The sequence below is a fragment of the Bos taurus genome, chromosome 7 (assembly GCF_002263795.3).
Source record: "Bos taurus isolate L1 Dominette 01449 registration number 42190680 breed Hereford chromosome 7, ARS-UCD2.0, whole genome shotgun sequence".
NCBI classification, from domain to species: domain Eukaryota; kingdom Metazoa; phylum Chordata; class Mammalia; order Artiodactyla; family Bovidae; genus Bos; species Bos taurus.
This window is the reverse complement of record NC_037334.1, coordinates 19,214,654-19,242,534: the sequence shown is the minus strand read 5'-3', so window position 1 is coordinate 19,242,534 and position 27,881 is coordinate 19,214,654. Positions and strand designations below refer to the sequence as shown.

The following is a 27,881-nucleotide window of genomic DNA, read 5'->3' as shown; positions in this document are numbered from 1 at the left end:
TCTGGCTTTTTTCGCAAGGTCCATACATGTTGCATGATGAACCTTTTTCGGTGGCTGAATAATACTCCACTGTATATGTTGTATACAAGACATGAGTATCTGGGCAAGTGTCTTGAGCACAGGCACAGCGAGTGCAGAGGCCCTGGGGCAGGACCGTTCTTGGTGTCTTTCTGGCCCCTTGAGGAGGCCAGCAGGCTAGAGGGGAGAGAGGGAGGAGGAATCGTTCAGGATATGGCTGGGAGGGGTGCAGAGCTGCTGTGTATTCTGTGTTGCTGGCAGCTCCTGGAGCCTGAGAGCATGGAGTAAGTGTTAAGTGTCAGTCGTTCAGTTGTGTCCGACTCTGTGACCCCATGGACCATAAGCCGCCAGGCTCTTCTGTCCATGAAATTCTGCAGGCAGAAATAGTGGAGTGGCTTGCCATTCCCTTGTCCAGGGGATCTTTCCAACCCAGCAATCGAACCCAGGTCTCCTTCGTTGCAGGCGAACTCTTTACTATTTGAGCCACCACAGAAGAGCGTAGATGCCACCTGTAATAGAATCATCGCTCAGGCAGCCGAGCTGGGAATTGACTGCAGGGGGCAGCGTGGCGGCAGGGAGACCAGGGAGGAGGCTGCTGGGGGCAAGGTCCAGGACCAGCCCTGGCGCACTGATGTGATTGTTAAAAAAAAAAATAACCTGCTTTTTGTTTCCTTGCTTAGAATGTTGTTTTCTTGTTTTCTGTTTCTTTGACTTCTGCTCTCATCTAAAAAAAAAAGTATATAGTTAGTTATGGCTGAGATAGGTGACATATTAGTTCCCTGACCAGGGATTGAACCTCTGCCCCCTGCAGTGGAAGCCTGAAGTCTCAACCCCTCCCAGGGAATTCCCTTTGTCATCTTTATCATTTTCTCCTTTTTCTGAGTTGATTTTGCTCTTCTTTTTCCAGTCTTTTTGAGGTAGCCACTTAGATTATTGTAAGTCTAGTGTAAGCATTTTAGTGCTGCGAATTTCCCTCTCAGTGCTGCCTTGCCTGCTTTCCACATATTTTGCTATGTTGTTTTTCTTTTTATTCAGTTACCTCTGTTTTTACAATTTCCTTTGACACTTCCTCTTTGGCTCCTGGCTTATTGAGAAATATGGAGTTTAACTCTCAAGTGTTTAGAGACTTTTTTGCATTGTCTTTCTCTTGTTGATTTCCAGTTTGACTTTGTTATGGTCAAGGAACATACACTGTATGATTCTAGTCCTTGTCAAGGTTTGTTTTATGGTTCAGAGTCGGGTCTGTCTTGGTGAATATTGCACAGTTATTTAAAAAAAAAAAGTATACTCTGTTGTTGGGGCAGATGTTCTGTTTATATCGGTTAGACTGTGTCGGCTGATTGTGTTGCTCACATCTTCTGATTCCTGCTGATGTTCAGTCTAGTACGTCTGTCATGTGCTGAGGGCGCTGTCCCGGTGTTCACCTGTAACTGGATTTGTCTGTTTCTCCTGTCAGCTTCAGAATCATGAGGATCTGGTGTTTGATGTGGACATACTCATATGTGTTATGTCTTTCTGTTCCTTATGTAATGTCTCTCTTTGTCTCCAGTAATTTCCTTTGCTCTGAAGTCTGCTTTATCTGAGATATGTGTATGTGAATTGACACACTTTAAAAAAAAAAGTAAATGAGTTCCCTGGGGGTCCAGTGGTTAAGACTCTTGTTTCTACTGCAGGGGGCCTGGGTTTGATCCCTGGTTAGGGAACCAAGATCCTACAAACCACACAGAATGGCCATAAGTGAATGAATGAATATGCGTGGTGTATCTCTACCACTATGGTTGAATTTGGAGTTTCTCATAAACAGTATATAGTTGGGTCATTTTTTTTTTTTTAATCCACTTCATCAAGGCTGCATTTTCCTTGGCATGTGTTATGTTTTCTGGCCATTATTTAAATATTTTTTTGTCTGCAACACACAGCATGTGGGATCTTAGTTCCCCAACTAGGGACTGAACTCATGCCCCCTGGAGTGGAAGTCTGGACTCATAACCACTGCACCCCCAGGAAAGTCCACCACTTGGCATACATTATTGAACCTTGAACAACTAGGGGGTTAGAGGTACCAACCTCTGTGCATTTGAGAATCCAAGCATAACTTACAGTCCATCCTCCCATTTCTGTGGTTCCATCGTATTTGTGGTTCCTCATCTGAGGAGTCAACCAGCTGGGGATTGTATGGTACTGTTGCATTTACTATTGGAAAAAATCCACCAATAACCGGATTCATGAAGTTCAAATTCATGTTGGCCAAGGATCAGCAGTGTCTTGCCCATTGCACATTTAAGGTGATGATTGGTGTGTTAGGGCTTGTGTGCCGCTCCCTTGTGTCGGACTCCGTGGACTGTAGTCCCCCAGGCTCCTCTGTCCATGGGCTTTCCTAGGCAAGAACACTGCAGTGGGTTGCCATTTCTTTCTCCAGGGCATCTTCCCCACCCAGGGATCTCAGTGTGTCCTGCACTGCAGGCGGATTCTTTACCACTGAGTCATCGGGGCTTGAGCCTGCCATTTTGTTACTTGTTTTCTGTTTGTTTCCCCGTTTTCTTTTTCCTGTGTCTCTTATTCTGTCCTTCCTATGGGTCATATAAGCATCTTTTAGGATTCTGTCTTGATTTATTGAAGGTCTTTTGGAATGTATTGCTTTGCATAGTTTTCTTAGTCGTTTCTCTGGATTCTGTCATATACGCCTGTGACATACCAGTATCTCTTGTACCACTTTGAGGGAAGTGTGGCGATCTTTCGTGCATTTACATTCCTTTACACTCACTGTCTTGAGTGTCAGACGGTGTCTTGGTTTCTGTCATCATGTATGACTTGGACAGTGCATAAGGAACATAATCTACTGTACATACCCATGTTTCTGCCCTTTCTGTTGTCTGTCTTCCTTTTTCCTCCCAGATGCCTTCCATTGTAATTTTCTATCTACTTGAACTTTCCTCCATTATTCTATAAAGGAGTATCAGCTAGCAACATTCTTTTAATTTTCCTTCATCTGAGAATGTACCCACCCGGTTAGATTGAAGTAATTTCCAAGCATTGAATCATTGTGTCTGTTAATACTTTTGAGTATATTTCTTTAAAATGACTCTTTTACAGAAACAGTTTTAATGCTATTATTACAACAGAAAACTTAATTTCTTAACATCTCTCCAGTCATTGTTCTGTTTGCCAGTTGGCTCACATTTAGAAAAAAATAATTTGTCTGTTTAAGCTCTAAGTAATGCCCACAGATTTCAGTTAAGTTGGTAGATCTGTTTCTTTTAAAAATATTTGTATTTACTTATTTCGTTGGCTGTGCCAGGCCACAGCTGTGGCACGTGAGCTCTTAGTTGCAGCACACGGGACCTTTAGTTGTGGCGTGTGGCATCTAGTTCCCTACCCGGCGATGGAGTCTTAGCCACTGGACCACCAGGGAAATCCGCAGTAGATCTTTCAGTCTGTTATCTTAGGGTTCCTGCTCTTTTGTTTTTCCCCTCCTTTTCCTTGTTTGTTGGGGAGGCTGGGTTGTTTGTCACATAAAATCTGCACAGTCTGGATTCCCCACCAGCATCCTCCTGGTGTCATTTCCTCCGTTCCTCTGTCCCCGAGTTCCCCGTGAACTGGTGGGTAGATCTGGACATGTGCCATCTAGTCTTGCAGTCATGAGTCACATGCTGCCAAGCGCTTGGAATGTGCCCAGGACACACTGAGATATGCTGTGAGTATAAAATATACCCTGGATTTCAAAAACTTAGTGCTGAAAAAGAGTGTAAACTAGCGATTGTTAATCATTCCTTAACATTCATTGCACGTTGAAATGGTATTTTGTATACATGGGGTTACATTTGTTGTTCATTTGCTAAGTCATGTCTGCCACTGCAGCATACCAGGCTCCTCTGTCCTTTGCTATCTCCTGGCGTTTGCTCAAACTCATGTCCATTGAGTCAGTGATGCTATCTAACCATCTCATCTTCTGCCCTCTTCTCCTTTTGCCTTTAGTCTTTCACAGCATCAGAGTCTTTCCCATTGAGTAGGGTCTTTGCATCAGGTGTTCAAAGTATTGGCACTTCAGCTTCAGCATCAGTCCTTCCAATGAATATTCAGGGTTGATTTCCTTTAGGATTGATTGGTTTGATCTCCTTGCAGTTCAAGGGACTCTCAAGAGTCTTCTCCAGCACAGTTCAAAAGCATCAGTTCTTCAGTGCTCAGCCTTCTTTGTGGTCCATCTCTCACATTTGTACATGACTACTGGAAAAACCATCGCTTTGACTAGATGGACCTCTGTCGGCAAAGTGATGTCTCTGCTTTTAAATACGATGTCTTGCTTTGTCATAGCTTTCCTTCCAAGGAGCACATTCAAACTGATGCCATCTACTTTTTACTATTTAAATGTGGTTCTCGGAAAGTGTGAAATTATACGCAACTCACGTTTGCTTTCCCTGGAAGGTTGTCGACGTAGTGGTGGGGTGATCTGATGGAAGCAGTCAGATGGTCTGATGGAAGCAGTGAGATGATCCCTGGGGTTGTTTTAACCTAGAGGAGTTTTTGTAATTTTTAAAAAATTTTCATATTTTGATCAGAACTTCTTCATAGTTTTTGCCTATTGAGCCTTGTTTAGTGGGCCTTGCCTCTTAGTGGGCCTCACCTGCCAAAGGTTAAAAATTATTCTCGAAAATGCATCACATACTGAAACTCTGGCTTATTTGTTTTCACCTCGTTCCTGATGTGGTAGGACTTGAATTTTCGAGGGTAGTAGCTAGGCGAGTTCATAGGGCCCCACGAAAACCTCTTCTACGATATAATTAGAATCAGAGCTGTTCATGGGCTCTGAGAACATGTCCAAGTGGCCGGGTCTTTTGGGGTCATCGGTGAGACTGGCCCGCTGGTCATCCTAACAGGCCTGTTCTCTTGTAGGGGTGATTCTCTCAATGACTGTCGGATTGTCTTCGTGGATGAAGTTTTCAAGATCGAGCGTCCGGGCGAGGGGAACCCCATGGTGGAAAACCCGATGAGAAGTGAGTTCTGATCCAGCCCCTCTGTGCTGGGTTGAGGGTTGGTGCAGGGGTGGGGGTCATGCCTGAGCTGACACCCCACCCCATCCCACCTCCAGGGAAGAGCAGGCCCTCCTGCAAACACTGTAAAGCCCCTCCGTGCTGTGTGTGTGGTGGGGTGTAGGGTGGGAGGGTGGGGCGCTGCCAGAGCTGATCCCATCCCCCGCTTCCCGGGGTGCAGGGAAGAGCGGGCCCTCCTGCAAGCACTGTAAGGACGATGAGCGGAAGCTGTGCCGCATGTGCGCCTGCCACGTGTGCGGGGGCAAGCAGGACCCTGACAAGCAGCTGATGTGCGACGAGTGCGACATGGCCTTCCACATCTACTGCCTGCGCCCACCGCTCAGCAGCGTGCCCCCTGAGGAGGAGTGGTGAGTGCCCCCGGGTGGCCGAGGCGATGGAGATGTGGGGTCCTTCCCATGTGGCCCGGCCCTGGCTCACTGTGGGGAGGGAGGCACTGTGGGCCAGAGGCGGGAGCGGGCGTCTGAGGCCTGGAGTGGGAGAGTTGTGATGCGCAGCTCTGGTGTGAGAGCCTGGGAGTGCTAACAGAGATGGCTGTTGTTTGCCCCGCCCCTGCCCTCCTGGTGGAGACAGGGAACTGAGTCCTTGGCAGTGAGTAGGTGCCGTTGAACCGCCCTTCATGTTGGCTGCATGGGGGCTGGTCTTGGCTTCACCGTGGGGGGCGCTGCTGTTCCCAGTGGGAGGGGTCAGTGTCTGCTGCCCACCAAGGGGGCCACTCGCCCCATATGGCCACCAAGCTCTTCCCATGTGGCCACTGAGCTCTTCCGATGTGGCCCATGGGACCAAGGGAATGGATTTCTTATGTTGAGTTCGTGAATTTAAGTTGAAGCCGTTCCCCGCCTCCCCACTTCTGTGCAGTCTTGGCTATGCAGGAAGGTAGGGGGCTGGGCATGCGGCCTTGGGCAGGGGGTGACATCCCTATGGTCACAGGTACTGCCCTGACTGCCGGATCGACTCCAGTGAGGTGGTGCAGGCGGGTGAGAAGCTGAAGGAGAGTAAGAAGAAGGCGAAGATGGCGTCGGCCACATCGTCCTCGCAGCGGGACTGGGGCAAGGTGAGGGGGCCCTGGGCTCCTGGAGGGCCCTGCTGCCCTCCGCCCTCCTGTGGCCACTCACGCTGCTCTCCCCTCTGTTTCGCAATGGACAGGGCATGGCGTGCGTGGGCCGCACCAAGGAGTGCACCATTGTGCCGTCCAATCACTTTGGCCCCATCCCGGGCATTCCTGTGGGCACCATGTGGAGGTTCCGAGTCCAGGTATGTGCGGATGTCAGGGTCTGTGGCTCAGCCAGTGGGCGCTGGCCTTCCAGCAGCCCCTCTGCCAGGGAGGCTAGGCTGGGATTCACACCAGGTCCTTCCCTGGTGTGGCTTGGACTCTGGCCTTCAGGGGCTGAGGGTTCTTTTAACAGGACTGATGCGTTTGGATAGAAGGGTCAGACTGTGGCTCTGAAGGCGGGAGTGAGGGCATTTGAGCTTATCTGTAGTGTCTGGTCCATGGGGTGCCACTTACCTCTCGGTGGGTTCACAGGTCAGCGAGTCGGGGGTCCATCGACCTCACGTGGCGGGTATCCATGGCCGGAGCAATCACGGGGCCTACTCCTTGGTCCTGGCTGGAGGGTATGAGGACGATGTGGTGAGTGTGGGGAGCTGGTTTCATTTGTGTGTAACTATGGCAAATACACGTTAACAGAAAACTTAACCATCGTAACTGTTTTTAAGTGCACCACTCAGTGGCATTAAGCATAATGACGCTGTCATGCGACTATCACTACCATCCATCCACAGACACTTTCCATCTTTTGAAACTAAGACTCTGTCTCCACTAAACACTCGAGTCCCCATCCCCTCCCCCAGCTTCAGACCTCTACCATCTGCTTTCTTTGTCTGTGGATCTGCCATGTAAGTAGAATCATATATTTATCCTTCTGTGTCTGGCTTATCTCCCTGAGCATCTTGTCCTTACGAGTTCATCCGCACTGTAACAGGTATCAGTATTTCCTTCCTTTTTTTAAGACTGGGTAATATTCTGATGTGTGGCTGGACCACGTTTTGTTTATCCAGTCGCTCGTCCGTGGATGCCTGGGATGTCTCCACATTCTAGCCTCTATGAATAATGCTGCTATGAACCTGGGTCTGCACAGATCTCTTCATGTCCCTGTTTTCAGTTCTTTTGGGTATAAACTCAGAAATGGGATTGCTAGCCTTTGGTGATTCTGTTTTTAATTTGTGAGGAACATCCATACCGTTTTCCATAGCGGCCATGCCAGTTTCCATCCTTACCAGCCACACACAGGGTTTTCAGTCTCTCCACGTCCTCACCAGCTCTTGGTGTTATCTGTTTCTTTGGTCGCTGGTTCTGACGTCATGAGGATGCCTGGCTTCGTTTTGAGGGTGTCTCTCCTTTCCCATGCATGCAGGATTTAGCCTGCCCTCTGTGTCGTTTTCAGGACCATGGGAACTCGTTCACGTACACAGGTAGTGGCGGACGAGACCTTTCCGGAAACAAGCGGACTGCGGAACAGTCTTGTGATCAGAAACTCACCAACACCAACAGGTTTGTGGAGCAGAGTGTTACTGTTTCTCAAGCGCACGTCTGCCTTGTCCTCGGCTGGCTATACAGGGGAGGGGCTGTGTTCTGTTTTGGAGGCATTCATGCAGGAAGTTAGATCCCCATTAAGAGTGTGGTGGTGGGATCTTCCTATCAGTCTGGTGTTAAGACACTGCCCTCCCACTGCAGTGCACTCGAGTTTCATCCCTGGTCGGGGAACTAAGATCCCACATGCCACATATCATGGCCAGAAACCAATGTGGTGGTACATAGGGTCCATCTCTTCCCTGCTCTGTCTACTTGTCAGTCAGTCAGTCACAGTGAAGCAAACTTTGCCACAGAAGGCCAGATAATAGACATATTTGGCTCTGCATGCTGCACAGTCTCTGTGGCAGCCACTTAACTCTGCTCTTATAGCACATAAGCAGCCACAGAGCCCACGGAAGAGGGTATGCATGGCTCTGTTCCAATAAAAGTTTATTTGCAACACCAATAGGTGGGCAGGAGTTTCCTGAGCCCTGATTACAGGATGGGATAAAGCATAAACATAGAGCACAAAGGAAAAGATAGAGATCTGATGACCTTTAAATATTATAAACACACAAAAGCCATAAGTGTGCAGAAAAGGCAGGTGAGGGTTGTGGCAGAAAAGCAGGAGAGGGTTGTGCGATTGAGCCTAGAAGACTCAGGAGGTATCCACATCCTCAGACAATTGGGTAAGAGTAAACCCATCAAAAGGGGAAAAGTCTGCCATAAACAGGATACCTGATGGTTATGCATTTCTATATAAAGAGCTGTTGCAAATCAATAAGAAAAACTAGCAGAATAAAGCAAAGGATATGCAAATCATTCCACAATGTAATGAGATCCCCAGTGACCATGAAAATTGATTCATCTTTAGTGAGCAAAGAAATACACGTTGAAGCAATGATGAGTTCCTATTTATTTATCCTGTAAAGCTGCCCAGATTCTCCAGTGTTGAGAAAGGCCAACGCATAGGCTAGCAACGCAAATGTTAGTAGAAATTTGTTAGTAGAAATGTTAGTAGAAATTTGTTAGTAGAAATCTAAATTGATACTTCTTGCTTTCCAGAAAACTCTTTGCCTAAATATCTTTTTTTAAGAAAGGAGGGCAGCTGAGCTGACCTCTCACCCCCCTGCTCCCAGGCCTCTGTGCCCTCCATTGGGACATACCTGTTGGCCTGGCCCACATTTGTGGTTTTTTTTTTTTTTTTTCCAGTTTGGCTGTGCTGGGTCTTCAGTTGTGGCATGGGAAATGTGTGTTTTATTGTCTGTTTGTTTTTAATTTGAGGCATGTGAACTGTTAGTTACGGCATGTGGGATCTAGTTCCCTGAATAGTTCAGTGAGAGTTCGGAGTCCTAACCACTGTACCACCAAGAAAGTCCCTCAGTTTCCCTTTCCTTACAAGGTCATTGGATTCAGGGCCTACCCTAGTCCCTTCTGACCTCTGCCAAACTTGACTCCATCCACAAGCACCCTCTTTCAAAAGAAGATTACGCATTCATGTGACTGGGGGCTTGGGACGTGATCAGCCCCCTCTCTCAGGGGGACACTGTCCAGAGCACGGGCCCGCCTTGCTCCGCAGGGCTCTGGCTCTCAACTGCTTTGCCCCCATCAACGACCTCAAAGGGGCCGAGGCCAAGGACTGGCGGTCGGGGAAGCCAGTCCGCGTGGTGCGGAACGTCAAGGGCCGCAAGCACAGCAAGTATGCGCCCATCGAGGGCAACCGGTACGACGGCATCTATAAGGTGAGCGGGGCCCCTGTGGCTGCACCTGCCTGTCCCCCCCTCCCATGCTAGCATGATCTCCTCTGACCCCCGCTCCACTCCCTCCATAGGTTGTCAGGTACTGGCCCGAGAAGGGCAAGTCCGGCTTCCTGGTGTGGCGCTTCCTCCTACGTCGAGATGACGTGGAGCCGGGACCCTGGACCAAGGAGGGCAAGGACCGGATCAAGAAGCTGGGGCTGACCATGCAGGTGCGTCCAGGCCAGCACTCGCGGCCAGACCAGAGCCAGCCGGGGGCCTGGGCAGGGAGCATCTGGCCAGCAGGGCCACGCTCTCCAGGGTTTCTCTCATCCTGAATGATTTCCATGTTGTGAACAGGTGCTATCTCCCTGGCTCTCCCCTCCTTGTCCTTCAACCAGAGGATGTTGAGGGGGTGGTGGCTCAGGTGTGCGTGCGGTTTTGCCTTTTTTTTTTAATAATGTTCTTAACGATTTATTTATTTATTATCTTTTGCCTGTGCTGGGTCTTCGTTGCTGCACTCAGGCTTTCTCTAGTCGCAGCAAGTGGGGGCTACTCTTCTCTCTGATGCCTGGGCTTCTCACTGCAGTGGCTTCTCTTGTTGCGGAGCATGGGCTTTAGGGCGTGCGGACTTCAGTAGTTGCTGCTCCCAGAGTCTAGAGCACAGGCTCAATAGCTGTCGTGCATGGACTGTTGCTCTGCAGCACATGGGATCTTCCTGGACCAGGGATTAAACTAGTGTCCCCTGTGCTGGCACCTGGATCCTTAACCACTGGACCAGCAGGGAAGCCCCAAGGCTTTGCTTTTGCGGTTAGAACTGAGAGCTGGGCTTCCTTATTGGTGCTGTGTTAGAGGCGCTTATCCGAAATCAGTCTGGAGTCTGATCTCTTCCCTTGGCCAGTCCCCTATCCCCTCTCTTCTCCTCTCCTCTTCCATCTCTCTCTCTCTCTCTCTTTATTTTTTTGACTGCACCATGTGGCATGTGGGATCACCCTGCAGTGGAAGCAGAGTCCTAACCACCGGACCGCCAGGGAAGTCCCCATCTCTCTTCTTCCTCTCTGTCACCCCTTCCTAACCCCAAACCAACACAATTGGTCTAAATATATTAATATTAATAGGGAGTGCATGTGTGCCAAGTCACTGTAGTCGTGCCCGACTCTGCGACCCCATGGACTGTGGCCCCCGAGGCTCCTCTGTCCATGGGATTCTCCAGGCAAGAATACTGGAGTGCGTTGCCATGCCCTCCTCCAGGGGATCTTCCAACCCAGAGTCGAACCCAGGTCTCTTATGTCTCCTGTGTTGGCAGGCGGGTTCTTAACCACCAGCACCACCTGGGAAGCCCTAATAGATGGAGAGAAGTCTAAATGTAAAGATAAGGTGGATTGCTCCCCTGGACCAATTGCTCACCTCTATGGCTGCAGAATCTTCCTTTCCCAAGAGTTTACCCAGCGCCTGGGGAACACTGCCTTTTTGCACTATAATTACGGTGTTTTCTGTTGCTCACGGTGAGCGGCTTTACAGCTGATATGTCGTGGTGGGGCTATTTCAGGAATCTTAATTGCTGTTGAGAGTCTGATAGCGCCTGCCCCCTGGGGGAGCCACAGAGAGTTGTCTTTTGAAGCAGTGTTTATACCACAGGGAATTCAGAAGCTGAGAAACTGAGGAGGCAGACAGCCAAGGGTCAGGAACTGTTTAGTGGGAGGAAGATTTTTATTTAGGACTTAAAGTCTTCACTATACATTCACGTTGTTGGAAAAGCTTGAGGGTTTGTTGATGGAATATTGGAGAATTGGTCGTGATTGTAGGTGCCTTGCTGTTGCTAAGTCGCTTCAGTCGTGTCCGACTCTGTGCGACCCCATAGACGGCAGCCCACTAGGCTCCCCCGTCCCTGGGATTCTCCAGGCAAGAACACTGGAGTGGGTTGCCATTTCCTTCTCCAATGCATGACAGTGAAAAGTGAAAGTGAAGTTGCTCAGTCGTGTCCGACTCCTAGCGACCCCATGGACTGCAGCCTACCAGGCTCCTCCATCCATGGGATTTTTCCAGGCAAGAGTACTGGAGTGGGGTGCCATTGCCTTCTCCCATAGGTGTCTTAGAGATGGGGTTTCTAGGGGCTTCCCTGGCGATCCAGAGGTTATGACTCTGAGCTTCCACTGCAAGGGGTGTGGGTTCAATCCTTGGTCAGGGAATGTAGATCCCGCATGCCTCTCAGGCCAAACTGAAACAAAAAAGAAGTGGGGTTCTAATAAAGCCTTCTGGGGCTTGGAGGAACGCAAGACCCATCAGAATAGGGTCCTGGAGCTAAGGCCTGGGGCTGGTGGTTAGTAAATGAGATCATCTTGGGGGACAGCCATGCCCATCATCCCCACGGGGGTTGGGCTGGCTCTTGGCAGCATAGAGCCTGAAATTCTTACTGCCTGGCTGGAAAAAGTTTGCCTACTGCTTCTGTTAGAAATGGAAAACTGTTAAGACCGTCTTGCGGGGAGTTCCCTGGCAGTCCAGTGGTTAACATTCCGAGCTCTCACTGCCGAGGGCCCTAGTTTAATCCCTGGTCTGGGAACTAAGATCCCACAAGCCTCGGGGTATGTGGCAAAATAAATAAATTAATAAAGGCTATCTTGGGAATTCCCCAGCAATTCAGTTGTTAGGACTCAGGGCTTTCGCTGCTGAGGCCTTGGGTTCAGTCCGTGGTTGGGAAACTTAAGATCCCCCATGCTGTGTGGGATCACAGCCTAAACAACAGCAGCAGCAACACAAGACTGTCTCTTTTGCTGCCTCCAATGTGCGGGATCTCACTCTGCCCCCTCCCCCGCCACCCCCACCCCGAGGCGCAGGCTGTGTGTGTGTGTGTTTGCCGCCGTGAGTCTCTGTGCTCAGTCACTGCTCCAGAGTCGGGTCATGGAAACCTCTGGGTTGAGGCTGAGTGAGCACGGAGTCTGTCTCTGGGTCCGAACCGGGTAGGGGTGACCGGCCTGTCTTCTCCCACTTGCAGTATCCCGAGGGCTACCTGGAGGCCCTGGCCAGAAAGGAGAAGGAGAACAGCAAGCAGGCAGCCCTGGACAAGGAGGAGGAGGATGGGGAGGAGGGCTTCACATCCCCCAGGAAGGGCAAGCGGAAGAGCAAGTCGGCCGGTGGGTGTCTCTGCGGCCACCCTCGCACCCAGGGGCGGGGGCACCCCTCCACTCTCCATCCTCAACCCGCCCCCCGCTCTGCTCCAGGAGGTGATGGGTCCTCGCGAGGGACGCCCAAGAAGACCAAGGTGGAGCCCTACAGCCTCACCACTCAGCAGAGCAGCCTTATCAAGGAGGACAAGAGCAACATGAAGCTGTGGACCGAGATCCTGAAGTCGCTTAAGGACGGGCCGGTGAGCTCTCCCGCCTGGCCGGGGCCTCTCCTCTTCACTGTCATAAGATGGAGGTGACGTGAAATTGGCCATCTTCACTCTTGAAACTGCGCAGCTCAGTGGCATTGAGCACATTCACATTGGGGTGTAACTGTTGCCACCATCATCTCCAGAACTTTCTCATCTCCCTAAAGCGAAACTGTCCCTGTGAAACGCTGACTCCCCATCCTCTCCCCCAGCCCCTGGCCCCACCATCTACTTCTTGTCTGTGCATCTGACTCCTCCAGGGACCTCCTGTGATTGGGATCGGACAATGTGTGTCCTTCTGGGTCTGGCTTCTCTCTCTGAGCATCACGTTCTCAAGGTCCATCCATGTGGAACCTCCTTCCTTTCTAAGGCTGAGTAACATTCCACCACATGAATGGAATTTGCTTCCCCGTTGTCTCTCATTGGACACTTAGGGTGCTTCCGGCTTTGGCTGCTGTGAACATGGGTGGGCAGGTGACTCTTGGACCCTGCCTTCAGCTCTGTTGGGTATAAACCTAGAAGTGGGATTGCTGGATCCTAGGGTCGTTCTGTTTTCACATTTCCCAGAAACCGCCAAACCAGGACTATTTTTTTCTTTTTTGGTCCTCCTGCCTTAGTGGGTAGAGTGACATTGATGGGTCACTGCAGGCAGGTATCTTGGCCTTGGCGTCCCCTGTCCTTGCCTGGTGGGGACCACTTCTCCTTGGCTCATGGTCAGGATCAAACCCAAACCCTCCTGAGCCCTGGGCCAGCTGCCTGTTACTGCTGACATCCTCTGCTTCTGGTCTCTTCCTCCCTGTCATCCTGTCTCACAGCCTTCTCTCTCATGGGTTTCTCTGCCCAGAGTACCTTCCCCCACAGCCTTCCTGGCTCAGCCTCTCTCCTGTGTGAAATCACTGTGGCTGCCCTAACAAATGAGCCTTTAGGGGTAAAACCCAGGCCTGGGCAAGTCTGGTCCCTCTGGAGGCTCCTGGGGAGTTTTGACTCCTGACTCTTCCAGCTTCTAGAGGCGCTGCATCCCTGGTTCACGGCCCCTCCCTCCATCCTCAAGCCAGCAGCTCAGCATCTCCTGTCTCTCTGCCTCTGACCCTCCCCTTTGTTCTTATAAGGACCCTGTGATGACACTGGGCCTCCTGGGAATCCGGGGTCATCCCCATCTCAGGGGCCTTAACTTAATCCCTCTTGCCAAGTCCCCTCTGCTGTGTGTGGTGGGTGACAGGTCCTCAGGTCCCAGGATTCAGACGTGAGGTCTCAGGAGGCCTGAGGCTCAGTCCTTCAGGTTTCTCTGTTGGCAGGCCAGCTTCTCCGTGGAGGGCTCTTGGTGCCCCCGCTCTGTCCTTCCGGGGCAGCCCCTCCTTGCTCCCTGCTGTTTCTGTCTTCACCACCTTCCCCCCTGGGCCCCAGGCTCCAAGAAAGCAGGTGTTTCTCCATTTTGGCCCCTGCTGGACCTGGGTGCCTGGGCGGCGGGCAGGTGGCGCTGTGTGTCGCAGGACTGGGCTCTGCACCGAGACAGGCGCTGCCGGAGTGTGGTCTTGGCCTTGAGCCTACATGCGCTCTGCCCGGCTCCAGGCCCCCGTCTTCTGGTCCTCAGACAGGGTCACAACGACTCCTGTCCTCCTAGGGCAGGGGCAGGAAGATGAGATTCAGGACCCCAGGGCGAGGGCTGAGCAGGGCATCTGGAGACCTGTCGTGCTCCCTCATTCTGGGGAAGCGAGCCTTTGCCGGACTCACACACCTGCTCTCCCGCTTTCAGAAATTTCTGAGCAAAGTGGAGGAGACGTTCCAGTGCATTTGCTGCCAGGAGCTGGTGTTCCGCCCGATCACGACCGTGTGCCAGCACAACGTGTGCAAGGTGAGGGGCGGCCTCGGGGGCCGGTGGGAGGCCCCGAAGGGCGCTCTGACCCCTGCCGGCACCCTGGGGTTGCTGGCTTCACTCGGACCGCCTGCCCCTTGCCCTTCCGGCGCCTCAGGGTGTTTCCCGGGCTGCCTGGGTTACAGTTGCTCTCCCCTCCCCCACCAGCCTTCATCACAGGTGCCCATTGCCCTGCCACCACCCTGCGCCTCCAGCCACGCTGGCCCTCTGCTGGGCCCTCAGCAGGCCGGTGCGTGCCTACCTTCGTGGGGGTCACACACAGGTCTTCTCCAGCATCTTCCCGTCTCGGGGTCCAGGGTGGGAGAGGATGGGCTGCTGTCCTGCTCCTGCCATCTGGTCACACTAAATGATTTAAGTGGGCCTCAGGCAGGGCTAGAGAGGCGTGAGGCACTTATCACCTAGAGGAGCCAGGAGGAAGGCGTCCTGGAGGATGAGGTGGCACTAACCTGCCCCCTGAGAGGGGCCTCGGGGCAGCATCCCGGCACTTGGGAGTAGCTAGGGCCTGTCCCCACAATGAGGGCTGGTGAGTGGGGCTGGAGCCTCCAGCCAGCAGTCAGTTCTAGGAGGGAAGCGGTCTCCAGTCTGAAGCTTTTGAAAGAGAGGTTGGGAGAGGCAGAGATGGGTCCTGGACCAGGGTCTCTCCCCGCTTTGGGGCTGGATCGTTCTCTATCGTGGGGGTGTCCTGGGACCTGAGCAGCATCCCTGGCCCCACCTACTTGGTTCCAGGAGTCCCTGGAGTTGGGAAGCACTGGGATGCATGCATGGCATCTTTGCCACGCCTTCTGGCCAGAGTCAGTCTGTAGGAATTTACAGGCAGGCAGCTCAGAAGGGACTGTCCCTGCCACCTGCTCACTCTAGGTCGCCGAGCTGCGTCCAGGGCATTGGGTCAGTTGTCAGACCAGGGGAGGGACCCTGAGAACGTGGAGCACTCGGGCAGTGCTCACATCCCATGTGGCCTGATGGAGGCTGGGAAAGATACCCCCCGGTGCCCCAGGCCACGTGGGGCCCAAGTTCAGAGGCGTGGCGGAGTGGCATAGAGAGCACATCTTTGGGATCAGCTGCCTGGGTTTGACCTCCAACTCTCTCCTTTCTGGCTGTGGGACTTTAAAAGGCCCCATAACCAGATCTTTCCCATCTACTCAAAGTGAAACCCTGTCCCCGTTAAACACTGACTCCCAGCCCCTGACCCCACCCTCTACTGATACTTACTGTCTCTGTGGATCTGACTCCTCCAAGGAACTCCTGTGAGTGGCATCAGGCAGTGTGTGTCCTGGGTCTGGCTCCTCTGCCGAAGCATCAGGTTCAGGGCTTACGCGTGTTGTCCCGTGGGTGAGAATCTCCTTCCATGTGAAGGCTGGGTCACACTGCAGCATGCAGATGGACCACGTTGTGTTGATCCATCATCTGTGAGTGAGCTCTAGGTGTTTCCACCTCTTGGCCACTGTGAAGCTCGAAGCGGTCCAGCACCTGATTTTGAACCTGAATCAGTGCATTGAGCACAAAGTACTATCTCTTGGTCTTCGATCAGCTATAGACTTTATACTGGAAAAGAATGCAGGGATTTTTAAATATAGGAAGCAAAAGCCACTGCCCTCCTCCAGCGGCAGCAGGTTTTCACCTGCTTGGCATTGCCCCTCACCCAGCTGCCTTGTGCCATCCTTCAGGTGTGCATACCTGTGCAGGTGTCTGTGCCCCTGTGGGCATCATCTCTGGCCTGTTCCTCTCATGGGAAGGTCAGCTCTCCAGGGCCTCCCAGGCTTGCAGCTCAGTCTCCACCTGACTCTTCCTCCACACACTGCCTCCTGCATTGTTTGGTTGACAGCTGGGTTCGAACCCAGAAGTCTGGCTCAGAATCCAAACTCCATCCTTCCCCCCGTTTCCTCCTGTCTTCTCACTGACACGTCTTTATTGAGCCTGTGCTCTGTGCTGTGTCCTGTGCTTGGTGTGGGGAACATCAGGGAGATACAACCCCCAATCGTGGGGAGCGTCTGCTCTGTTAACACACGCACATCAGTCCATCAGACAGTTCCAGAAGGAGGAAAGTGCTGTTTTGAAAGCAGACAGGGTGTGGGGAGGCAGGACCATCCTGATGTTCCAGGGCACCTTGGGGAAGGGTCCTCTGTGCAGGGGACTCCAGCACCAGTGACAAGAGAGCCAGGGTAGATCCGTCAGGTGGTGTGACCTCCAGGTGCAGGAGCCTGGCAGCTAGGATGACCTGGGAGTCTCTTTTTTTTTTTTGGCCACACTGATTGATCAGCTTGTAGGATCTTCGCTCCCTGACCAGAGATCGAATGTGGGCCCTTGGCAGTGAGAGCTCAGAGTCCTGACCACTGGACCGCTGGGAAGTTCCGACCTTGGTGTCTTTGATGAGCCTGGGGCAGCCGGGCTGGTCATGGGCTGCCAGGGGCCTCTGGGTGCCTGGTGGTGCTCCAGGGGACCATGGGTAGCCAGGATCACCTCTCACCCGCCCCATTCTCCCACAGGACTGCCTGGACAGGTCCTTCAAGGCCCAGGTGTTCAGCTGCCCGGCCTGTCGCTATGACCTGGGCCGGAGCTACGCCATGACCGTGAACCAGCCACTGCAGGCCGTCCTCAGCCAGCTCTTCCCCGGCTATGGCAGCGGGCGGTGATCTTCAAGCACTTCTCGCCGAGTATTTTAAAAAAAGAAAAAAAACAAACGTTATCAGAGGGGTCCGTGGCCCCCATTTCGTTTTTAGTGGGCTTAACTTAAACATGTAGTTTTTTCCTCCACTCCCTAAAACTGCCTCGTCTTCCCGTTTTTTTGTTTTTTTTTTTTATCTATGAATTTTTTCAGGAATTTGTATTATGGCTCAAAGGAAGGAACAAAGTTGGACTTCTCAGTGTTTTTATTTTGGTTTTAAACAAAAAGCCTGCAATTTTATGAGCAAAAAAAAAAAAAAAAACAAAAAAAACCCAAAACAAAGTTTTTCAAAAAATGGTTTTTCTTCTGAGGATGGGATTAGAAACGAGTTGGTGTGAAGGCTGCTCGAGTTCCCAGAGTTGAGTTCTCAGCCATCCCCGCCACCGACTCGCAAGAAGGCACCGGGCTGCCTAGAACAATCTTTTCAAGGTTGGTGGGTCGGGCCCCCAGAGGTGAAGTTCCATCGCCTAAGACCCAGCGAGGCTGTGGTCCTGGGTGTCAGCACACCCAGGTGTTGGCCCCGCATCACCAGCAGGAAACTGTTCCAAGGAGAAGCAGAGAAGTCCCACTGGGGCCAGTTGAAATCCTCACCTCCAAGCCATCCCCCACCGGGCTGCCTCCGCGTCCCCACCGCACACAGAGGCCATGGGCCACCGGAGCAGAAACCTGGGGCCACACCGAAGCTACCTCCACCGGACCCTCCCCTCCGTGGGGGCCGACGCTCGGCCCAGCGCCGTCCCAACCTGATGCCACGGAAGCCACGCCCGGGGCCACGTTCAAGTGCCTTTGGTCCCTCCTTCCTTTTCAACCTGGGGCTCTTTCTCAGCACTGAATTGACACTGCCAACCGGATTCTGAAACTGGGGTCCTCCAGTGCCTCCCTGGGGACCCCAGGTGAGCAAGTGGGGACGATCAGGGTTTTGTGGATCTTCGAAATTGAATTTTCAACTCACCAATTGGGAATTACAAGAGGGAAACCTTTTAAAATGAATAAACACCTTTTCCAAATGAAATTATTATTTTTTTTGTAGTTACTGTATATGTACCAAGGAAGCTAATAACTTTAGGGTTTGGTTGTGTTTTTTTTTTTTTTTTTTGTCGGGGGAGTTTTGTATTTGGGGAATGATTCGTTAATGTTTCTAACTTTACCAAAGTTTGCAGCTTATACCTCAACAGAACAGGGATATTTTTAAGTCACATAACTGCAGACAAACTGGAGCAATACTGTTTTAAAAGTTTCTCTTTTTTTTCTTCATTATTAGGTGGTTTAATGTATTAGGAATAAACACCGAAATCCTGTGTAGGCTTTTTTTGTTTTTTTACAAAGTTCAATATTCTCTGTCCAGGTTTTAGATTCTCAGAATAAATGTCTTTTACAGATGCATTTGATGGTGTCTTTTGTCTGCAAATTGTCTGCAAGTAGCCTACTAGGCACTTCTGTAACTTGTAACATGTTTTCTCTATCCAAAAAAACCCAGGATGCTAGACAAGTAGCATCATTTCCACTTTGCAGGTGTGAAAACAGGCCCAGAAGATCCAAATGATGGGCAGTGGTCCAGAGGGGCCAAGCTGGGCCTTCCAGCTTGGAACCAGAGGTCATTTAGTGTCACTAAGGGGGATGGCACTGTCCCCATTTACACTTGAAGAAACAGAGGCTGTCATAGGACCCTCACGAGGAAGGAGACTGGCCCTGCCTTAAGTGGGTGTCAGCAGCCTGGACCATCAGCTAGGGAACTGCTTTACCCTGGGGGGCCCTCTGCAGGCTTGGGGGGATGGGTGCACGTAGGGTGTGGAGACAGATGACCTGAAATGCCGTTTCCAGTGGAGTCCAGAGTCCAAGGATGAGGCACATTTTGCAGGTTTTCTCCTGTTTTTGGCTGTGCCTTCATGGCTTGGCTTGCAGGATCTTAGTTCCCCCACCAGGGATTGAATCCATGCCCCCTGCAATAGAAGGACGGAATCTTAACCACTGGACCAGGGAATTCCCCAACCATGAGGCAAGTTTAAGAGTTCCAGGGAAGTTAACAGTGGTGAGTTCTGCAGATGCCAACCTACCACTGATACCTTGTCCTGATGGCTCTGTAATGCCGTGGGTGGATGTAAAAAATAATAAAGCTCTGCCTCTTCAGGACCTTCAAGTGTGTCCTTGAAAACATCATGCTAAGTCAAAGTAGTGCTAGTGGTGGTCAGCAATGTCCAACTCTTTGTGACCCCATGGACTATAATCCCCCAGGCTCTTCTGTCCACGAACTTCTCCAGGCAGGAATACTGAAATCAGTTGCCATGTCCTTCTCCAGGGGATCTAGTTAAAAAAGATCACATATTTTCTCAGTCATAGGAAATGCTAAACACAGGGATCTATAGAGACAGAAGGCAGCTTCGTGTAGTGATGACAGGATGTGGTGAGGGATGGAGGAGGTGGGGAGCTAAAGGGTGCAGGGTTCTTTTGCAGGTGATAAAAATGTCCTAAATTTGGTGATGATTGCAATACCTGTGAATGCATTAGAATCCTTTGAATTGTGCGGTATGTGAGTTATATCTCAAGTCAAAGTGTGAACATGAAATAAAAATAAGAGGCCCTCCTATGAGGAGCCAAGAAATAATGTCCCCACGTGGGCTTATGTGTCTGCAGGGGGGCCACACATGGGAACAGGACACACCGAGGTATGTTGTCAAGATTGTAGAATATTTTTTGTTTCTCAAAAGTTAAGAAAGCTGTCATTGTTAGAAGTGAGCAAACCCCATGGACTTCCCTGGTCAACCAGTGGCTAAGACTTCGTGCTTCCAGTGCAAGGGAGCTAGATCCCATGTGCTACAACTAAGACCCAATGTAGCCAAATAAATATTTTAAAAAAGCCTAAAAAATGAACAAACCCCAGGAAAGTGTATATGAACTGCTATGCAGAAAATAATTCCAATATTATGTGTATTGGGTTCCTGGTTGACTTTTGGTAGTTTTAATTTTATAGCAGTTTTATTGAGATATATTGCCCATGCCATAACATCCACTTAAAGTATACAGTGGGTTTTAATATATTTGCACAGTTGTGTAATCATCTCTACCTAGTTCCAGAATTTCATTTCCCCTCAAAGATACCCAGTCCCTATTAGCAGTCATTTCCCACCCCTCCCCCAGCCCCTGGCAACCATCAACCCACTTTCTGTCTGCCAATTTGCCTGTTGTTGATATTTCATGTAATTAAATTCATAAGACAGTTTTTTGTGTCTGGCATCTCACAGCATCGTGTTCTCAAGGCCCATCCACACTGTAACAAGTGTCAGGGCTTCATTCTTCATGGCTGAGTAATACTCCAGTTTGAGGTTGGACCACCTTTTAAAATTTATGTGGTTGCTTTTTTCTTTTTTTAATGTAAATCTTCCCTTTTCTCCCTCCACTCCATGCTATAAAATTAATAACCCTTGAAAAAGGCTGAGCACCAAAGAATTGATGCCTTTGAGCTGTGGTGTTGGAGAAGACTCTTGAGAGTCCCTTGGAGTGCAGGGAGATCAAACCAGTCAGTCCTAAAGGAAGTCAACCCCGATTTTAATAATAATTGGAAGGAATATTAGTTGGAAGGACTGATGTTGAAGCTGAAGCTCCAATACTTGGGCCATCTGGTGTGAAGAGCTGACTCATTGGAAAAGACCCTGATGCTGGGAAAGATTGAAGGCGGGAGGAGAAGGGGCCGATGGAGGATGAGATGGCTGTATGGCATCACTGATTCAATGGACATGAGTTTGAACAAACTCCCGGAGATGGTGAAGGACATGGAAACCTGTTGTGCTGCAGTCCATGGAGTCAGAAAGAGTCAGACATGACTAAGTGACTGAACAACAATAATCCTTTAGAACATTTGTAAATTGAAGATGAAGAAAAAGCCAAAGTATATGATCCTGACCCCAGAGGGTTAATATTTTTAGACTTCATTTGTACATGTGTGTTGGCATGGCAACATTCAACCTCGGAACACCTGAGGCATAGACAGGTTAAGTGACTTACCCGAAGACATGGCAAAGCCAGGGTACATACTTGTTTATAGATGTTTCTCTATGTTTTATATACAAATTTAAAGAGTAACATTAGGACAGTAGTGTATGTACTTTCTTGTGCCTGTTGATGGGGTAGCCACTTTATCCAGCATCTAAACAACCACATGAGCCGTGTGTGGTCTGGTGTTTGCAGTATTGGCATCAGTTCAGTTCAGTTCAGTCGCTCAGTCGTGTCCAACTCTTTGCAACCCCATGAATCGCAGCACGCCAGGCCTCCCTGTCCATCAGCAACTCCTGGAGTTCACTCAAACTCATGTCCATTGAGTCAGTGATGCCATCCAGCCATCTCATCCTCTGTCATCCCCTTCTCCTCCTGCCCCCAATCCCTCCTAGCATCAGGGTCTTTTCCAATGAGTCAATTCAATCGCTCCGTCATGTCTGACTCTTTTCGACCCCATGAATCACAGCATGCCAGGCCTCCCTGTCCATCAACAACTCCCGGAGTTAACCCAAACTCATGTGCGTCGAGTTGGTGATGCCATCCAGCCATCTCATCCTCTATTGTTCCCTTCTCCTCCTGCCCCCAATCCCTCCCAGCATCAGGGTCTTTTCCAACGAGTCAACTCTTGGCATGAGGTGGCCAAAGTATTGGAGTTTCAGCTTCAACATCAGTCCTTCCAATGAACACCCACGACTGATCTTCAGAATGGACTGGTTGGATCTCCTTGCAGTCCAAGGGACTCTCAAGAGTCTTCTCCAACACCACAGTTCAAAAGCATCAATTCTTCGGCACTCAGCTTTCTTCACAGTCTAACTCTCACATCCATACACGACCACTGGAAAAACCATAGCCTTGACTAGATGGACCTTTGTTGGCAAAATAATATCTCTGCTTTTGAATATGCTATCTAGGTTGGTCATAACTTTCCTTCCAAGGAGTAAGTGCCTTTTAATTTCATGGCTGAAATCACCATCTACAGTGATTTTCGAGCCCCCAAAAATAAAGTCTGACACTGTTTCCCCATCTATTTCCCATGAAGTGATGGGACCAGATGCCATGATCTTAATTTTCTGACTGTTGAGCCTTAAGCCAAATTTTCAGTCTCCTCTTTCACTTTCATCAAGAGGCTTTTTAGTTCCTCTTCACTTTCTGCCATAAGAGTGGTGTCATCTGCATATCTGAGGTTATTGATATTTCTCCCGGCAATCTTGATTCCAGCTTGTGCTTATTCCAGCCCAGCGTTTCTCATGATGTACTTTGCATATAAGTTAAATAAGCAGGGTGACAATATACAGCCTTGTTGCTGCTACTGCTACTGCTGCTAAGTCGCTTCAGTCGTGTCCAACTCTGTACGACCCCATAGAAGGCAGCCCACCAGGCTCCCTTGTCCCTGGGATTCTCCAGGCAAGAACACTGGAGTGGGTTGCCATTTCCTTCTCCAATGCAAGAAAGTGAAAAGTGAAAGTGAAGTCACTCAGTCGTGTCCGACTCTTAGCGACCCCATGGACTGCAGCCTACCAGGCTCCTCTGTCCATGGGATTTTCCAGGCAAGAGTACTGGAGTGGGGTGCCATTGCCTTCTCCCCACATACAGGTCAGTGCATAGCAAATCAGCACAAGTTACATACAGCCTTGACGTACTCCTTTTCCTATTTGGAACCAGTCTGTTGTTCCATGTCCAGTTCTAACTGTTGCTTCCTGACCTGCATATAGGTTTCTCAAGAGGCAGGTCAGGTGGTCTGGTATTCCCATCTCTTTTAGAATTTTCCACAGTTGATTGTGATCCACACAGTCAAAGGCTTTGGCATAGTCAATAAAGCAGAAATAGATGTTTTTCTGGAACTCTCTTGCTTTTTCATGATCCAGTGGATGTTGGCAATTTGATCTCTGTTTCCTCTGCCTTTTCTAAAACCAGCTTGAACATCTGGAAGTTCACAGTTCACGTATTGCTGAAGCCTGGCTTGGAGAATTTTGAGCATTACTTTACTAGCATGTGAGATGAGTGCAATTGTGTGGTAGTTTGAGCATTCTTTGGCATTGCCTTTCTTTGGAATTGGAATGAAAACACCTTTTCTAGTCCTGTGGCCACTGCTGAGTTTTCCAAATTTGCTTGCATATTGAGTGCAGCACTTTCACAGCATCATCTTTCAGGATTTGAAATAGCTCCACTGGAATTCCATCACCTCCACTAGCTTTGTTCATGGTGATGCTTTCTAAGGCCCACTTGACTTCACATTCCAGGATGTCTTACTTAGTCATAAAAAAGAACCAAATCATGCTATTTGCAACAACATGGATGGACATAGAGATTCTCATACTAAGTAAGCCAGACAAAGACAAACAACATGATATCACTTTCATGTGAAATCTAAAATATGATACAAACAAAGTTATTTACAAAACAGAAATAGACTCAGATTTAGAAAACAAACTTATGGTTACCAAAGGGGAAAGATGGTGGAGGAAGGGATAAATATATATAAAAACTGAATCCCTTTGCTGTACATCAGAAACTAATACTGTATTATAAGTCAACTACACTAGAATTGTTTTAAAAAAAAAAAGGAACTTGAGAAAAAATTTAACTCCTCCTAAGCAAAATTGGAAAGCTGACAACCTATTTAGGTACTCTGATTTTAAAAAAACTAAGTAGAAAAAAAAAAACCAAAACACTTCAGGTGGGAGGGGGAGAATCCCTTTAGGATTGCATTTTTTGAGGCCCTATTAAGGCTACCAGGTTATATTTCTGTCTTTCCCACGGGTTAGGGAGTTCCTTGGGAGCAGTTACTGTTTCCTGTTTTTTAAGTTAAATTTTAACTGCACAAGGGAATATCTGAATATAGCCCCCACGAGGCCACAAAACACCCTAGAGCAGATTAACCTCCTCACCAGCTACCCTTTTTAAACCAACCTGAATCCCTCCTCTCCCGAAGATTTACTTTTCTCAGTTTGGGGATGGCCTTGTTCTGTGTGGGGCTACAGGCAGGTGGCCTTTAGAAACCACACAGCCATGAGTTGCCCTGCATTCCTTTCCATAAGGTATTGGGTTCTGCACCATCCTGCAGCTGTCCACACGGGTGTAGGGGGGGTCATTCCTTGAGTGTACTTGTAAATCTACCCCTTTTTAATGGCTACATAGTTAAAAATATTCCAAAGTTAGTTATTTATCTAATCTACAGGTGGATGTTTAGAGCACAACACTGGAAACACATGAGTACAGAACTGCAGCTGCTGCTGCTGCTAAGTCGCTTCAGTCGTGTTCGACTCTGTGCGACCCCATAGATGGCAGCCCACCAGGCTCCCCCGTCCCTGGGATTCTCCAGCCAAGAACACTGGAGTGGGCTGCCATTTCCTTCTCCAGTGCATGAAAGTGAAAAGTGAAGTGAAGTCACTCAGTCGTGTCCTACTCTTAGCGACCCCATGGACTGCAGCCCACCAGGCTCCTCTGTCTATGGGATTTTCCAGGCAAGAGTACTGGAGTGGGGTGCCATTGCCTTCTCCACCTAACTGCAGCAGTATCCTTGAACTAGGCAAGCTCCAAACTCCGCAGCCTTTTCAGAGTCCAGGACCTCCAGAAATAGACCGTAGGTGCCCTAGCCACGTTATTAGGAAACGTCCAGTTGTCCGATTGATACTCTGCCAGATGAAAAGGGGCGTGGCCAGCTACTGCCTGGCATGCAATTAATAACCGTCATGATGATGATCGTACAAACCTTAATTACATGCTCACTTTGCCAAGTCACATCATCAACCGATTTACCTGCCTCCTCTCACCTGACTTAAACTTTCCAGGAGAGGGGCACACGGTGAGGGATTCTATCGCTCTTGTATCTATTTCACAGGGGAAACGAGGCCCAACGACGTTACTTCGCTGGGGGCCGACCATCGTGAGGCTTGTGGGCCCAGCTGAGCTTTGAACTTAAGTCAGGACGCACCAAACTCCTCGCCTCTCTTACGTTTTAGGGATCTCGCAGAAGGTCACCTAGCTTTATCCGAAAGCCTTTGCAAAGTTTTGTAGATTGTGACAGAAATGAACTTGGAATTTTTGGGTGGTGGGGGAGAAAGGAGAAATGGAGGCAGAGGCTCTTGCTGTTTGAGTTTTACTTCTCCAGTTCTCAGTGCAAGTTATCTTTGCTACCTCCTGACTGTGCGAATTGGAAAACGTTGAGCCCAGTTTCCGGCTCTGGGTCTCGAACCCCTTCTCCGAAGCCTTCAGGCGCGGTGCTGATGCTGTGCTGAGTCTCACGTACTCAGCTGCAGCCAGATAACCGGGGCGGGATTCGGGCCGTGATTGGCACCCGCTCCTGCCAGTCCGCGCCTGGGGCTGATCCCGTAAGCCAATATTTTCTTGCCCCCTTGCGGTCGTTGGGCGGTCCCCGAGGCGCCCTTGTCAATCCGAGGCCTAGAGCCGTCGGGTTGGTCGCAGCCTCTTAGCTGGCGTGCGCAGCCTGCAATGAGAACCGAGCCGGTCACCGGGCACGTGGGTAGGCGCCGGCGTGTCCCCAGCGGCCGGCCAATGGCGAGGCGAGGCCGGTGGCTGCGCCCGCCCAATCGAGGCGCGCGGGGGGCGGGCCGTGAAGTGTTGATGGGCCCGGTGGAGGGGAGGGGCGGAGCTGTCAGCGACAGCCAATAGGCGCGCGGGCGTGGGCTCGGGGGCCAATGGTAGCCGGGGCGGAGCTGGCGCGCGGCCTTATAAGCCCCGCCCGGGGCGCTCGCGGAGGGCTCGGCCGCCAGCGACCGAGCGGGGCCCGGCCCGAGTGGGGCCTGGGGGTGCGACGCCGAGGGCGGGGGAGCGCGCGCCGCTGCTCCGGACCGGGCCGCGCGCGCCGCCTCAGGTGAGCCCGCGGGGAGGCGGCCGCCGCGTCCGAGCGCGGGCCCCGCCGCCACTGCCGCCCCCGCGCCGCGCCCGGGGCTGCGGGCGGGCGGGCGGGCGGGCGCCCGGGACTCGAGGCCCAGGCCTCGGGCGCGGCCTGCTCGGGCCGCGGCCGCTGCGCTTTGTCCGGGCCCGCGAGGCGGTTGGGGGCGTTAACCGCCTGGCCCTGGGCGCCCGCCCGGCTTCGGGCGGGGGCGGTGCGGCTGGACAATGGCGGGGCCAGGGGCGGGAGGCGGGGGCGCCCTCCCCGGGTCGGAGGCGTGCGGGGGCTGGGCCGGGGCGTCCCTGCCGGCCCCGCACAAAAGATGACAGCGTGGGTGGCCCGGCCCCGCTGGCCCTGCTTGGCGGGGCCCTCCTCTTCCATTATTCACAAGAATCCTAATAATTAAAAAAAATAATAATAAAGAGACAGAGATCCCAGGCCCTGGGATCAACCCGCCTGCATTTCCGGCCCTTTGGGAATCGGCGGGGTAAACGGGGCGCTTCCCAGTGGTGTCCCCCGAAATGTCCATCATTGCATCTCACCATACTGCCCGAGTCAATCCGCGGTGCCATCGCGGCTTCCAAACTCGCACCCCATTTCCCTGAGCCTCCCCTAAAATAAGCATGCAGTCTGGATTTCTCGTTTAAAAAAATGTATCCACTTGCTATGCACAGAACAGTTTCCAGACGCGTTCCCCCAGGGCCTACCCATCTCTGCCCGGTCGCCATCTCAAAGCCCCCCTTCTCTGTAGAGGTAAATCCTGAAGTCGCTCCCACGGGGACCCCCTTGGCTGCCCTTTGCAGCCGCTTGGGAGCTGGGGGACGGATTCCTGCCCAAAGGGACCTGCCCCAGATCTTCCAGGGCCTGGGTCTCCACCCAGTGGGCGCGATGACACCAGGCAGAATGGTGTGCAGGTCCACGGGGGCCAAGGTGGAAGGTCTACCAAGGATTTTTTTTCCCCCGGGGGCGGGGGAGACGTGGACTGCTCCCTGGCGTGTCCCATCTGTTTGGTCCTGGAGGATCTCTTGTTTTAATAATTCAGGTGCACCTGGGAACTGTTTCCCCAGTTATGAAACTAGTGAGAAGGTTCTGTTAAGTGGAGCCGAACGATCCTGTAAATACCTAGTGTGTGTCCTTTTCCATGTGTTTCTGTCCGCGGCATCGATTCAGAAGCTCCTTCGGGTCCCACTGGGTGCCAGCACTGTCTTAGAGTCGGAGGTTACTCTCCCCAGCCCTCCGCAGCCATTTCTGAAAATGTCCCCAGGCTGGAGGAAAGCCCTAAGAGGGGCTCATTACAAGAGTCCTCTGGGCTTTGCTCGCTGCCTTGCAAGAGCTGATGGCTCCCCTAATTCTGAAATAATAGCTTCCTTATGAGGCATCGGGAGGGTTTGTCAACTCCTGGGTCAGCCTTTCCTCGCCACCTTTGCAGAAGCAGCGGGCAGCCTCTTTTCCTCCCGCAGTTTGCTCTTTGGAACCCCGAAAGGATGGAGTGTAAGAATCTGGAGTCAACTTGCGATGATCTGAGGGGAGGGGTTCTGAAACTCGCCGGCCCTCTTTCCGTGTTTCTGATTGGACGCTTGGCAAACGTTGGCGCTCCTCTCTGGTGCAGTGGGCACCTCCACGGTCAGACTGCCCCGCCCCGGGGGGAGGTCACTGAGGGGAGGTCACTCCGAGGGGAGCGGAGGTGCAGTTAGAGAAATGCTCCCAGGTTTTGCAGCGATTCAAGCAGATACTGTGTCACGCGCTGCGTGTGCGTGTGT

At 51.1% G+C, this 27,881-nt stretch overlaps 2 protein-coding genes across 6 annotated transcripts in view; both read left to right on the top strand.

The window, feature by feature from the left end:
• Positions 1–18,659, top strand: part of UHRF1 (ubiquitin like with PHD and ring finger domains 1) — a 33,924-nt gene extending 15,265 nt beyond the window's left edge. For all 4 annotated transcript variants that reach the window (XM_010806982.3, NM_001103098.1, XM_059888231.1 and 1 more), the window contains 12 exon segments: positions 4,909–5,009; positions 5,227–5,413; positions 5,994–6,117; positions 6,210–6,317; positions 6,589–6,693; positions 7,508–7,614; positions 9,215–9,377; positions 9,467–9,604; positions 12,364–12,502; positions 12,590–12,735; positions 14,495–14,593; positions 17,098–18,659. In XM_010806982.3, the coding sequence (XP_010805284.2) occupies positions 4,909–5,009; positions 5,227–5,413; positions 5,994–6,117; positions 6,210–6,317; positions 6,589–6,693; positions 7,508–7,614; positions 9,215–9,377; positions 9,467–9,604; positions 12,364–12,502; positions 12,590–12,735; positions 14,495–14,593; positions 17,098–17,244 (1,564 nt within the window). In that variant the 3' untranslated portion in view covers positions 17,245–18,659.
• Positions 18,660–25,981: 7,322 nt separating this feature from the next.
• KDM4B (lysine demethylase 4B) overlaps positions 25,982–27,881 on the top strand; it is a 121,084-nt gene continuing 119,184 nt past the window's right edge. For both annotated transcript variants that reach the window (XM_059888653.1, XM_059888652.1), the window contains exon 1: positions 25,982–26,100. The gene's annotated coding sequence lies outside the window, so the exon portion shown is untranslated. The remainder of the gene's footprint in view (positions 26,101–27,881) is intronic.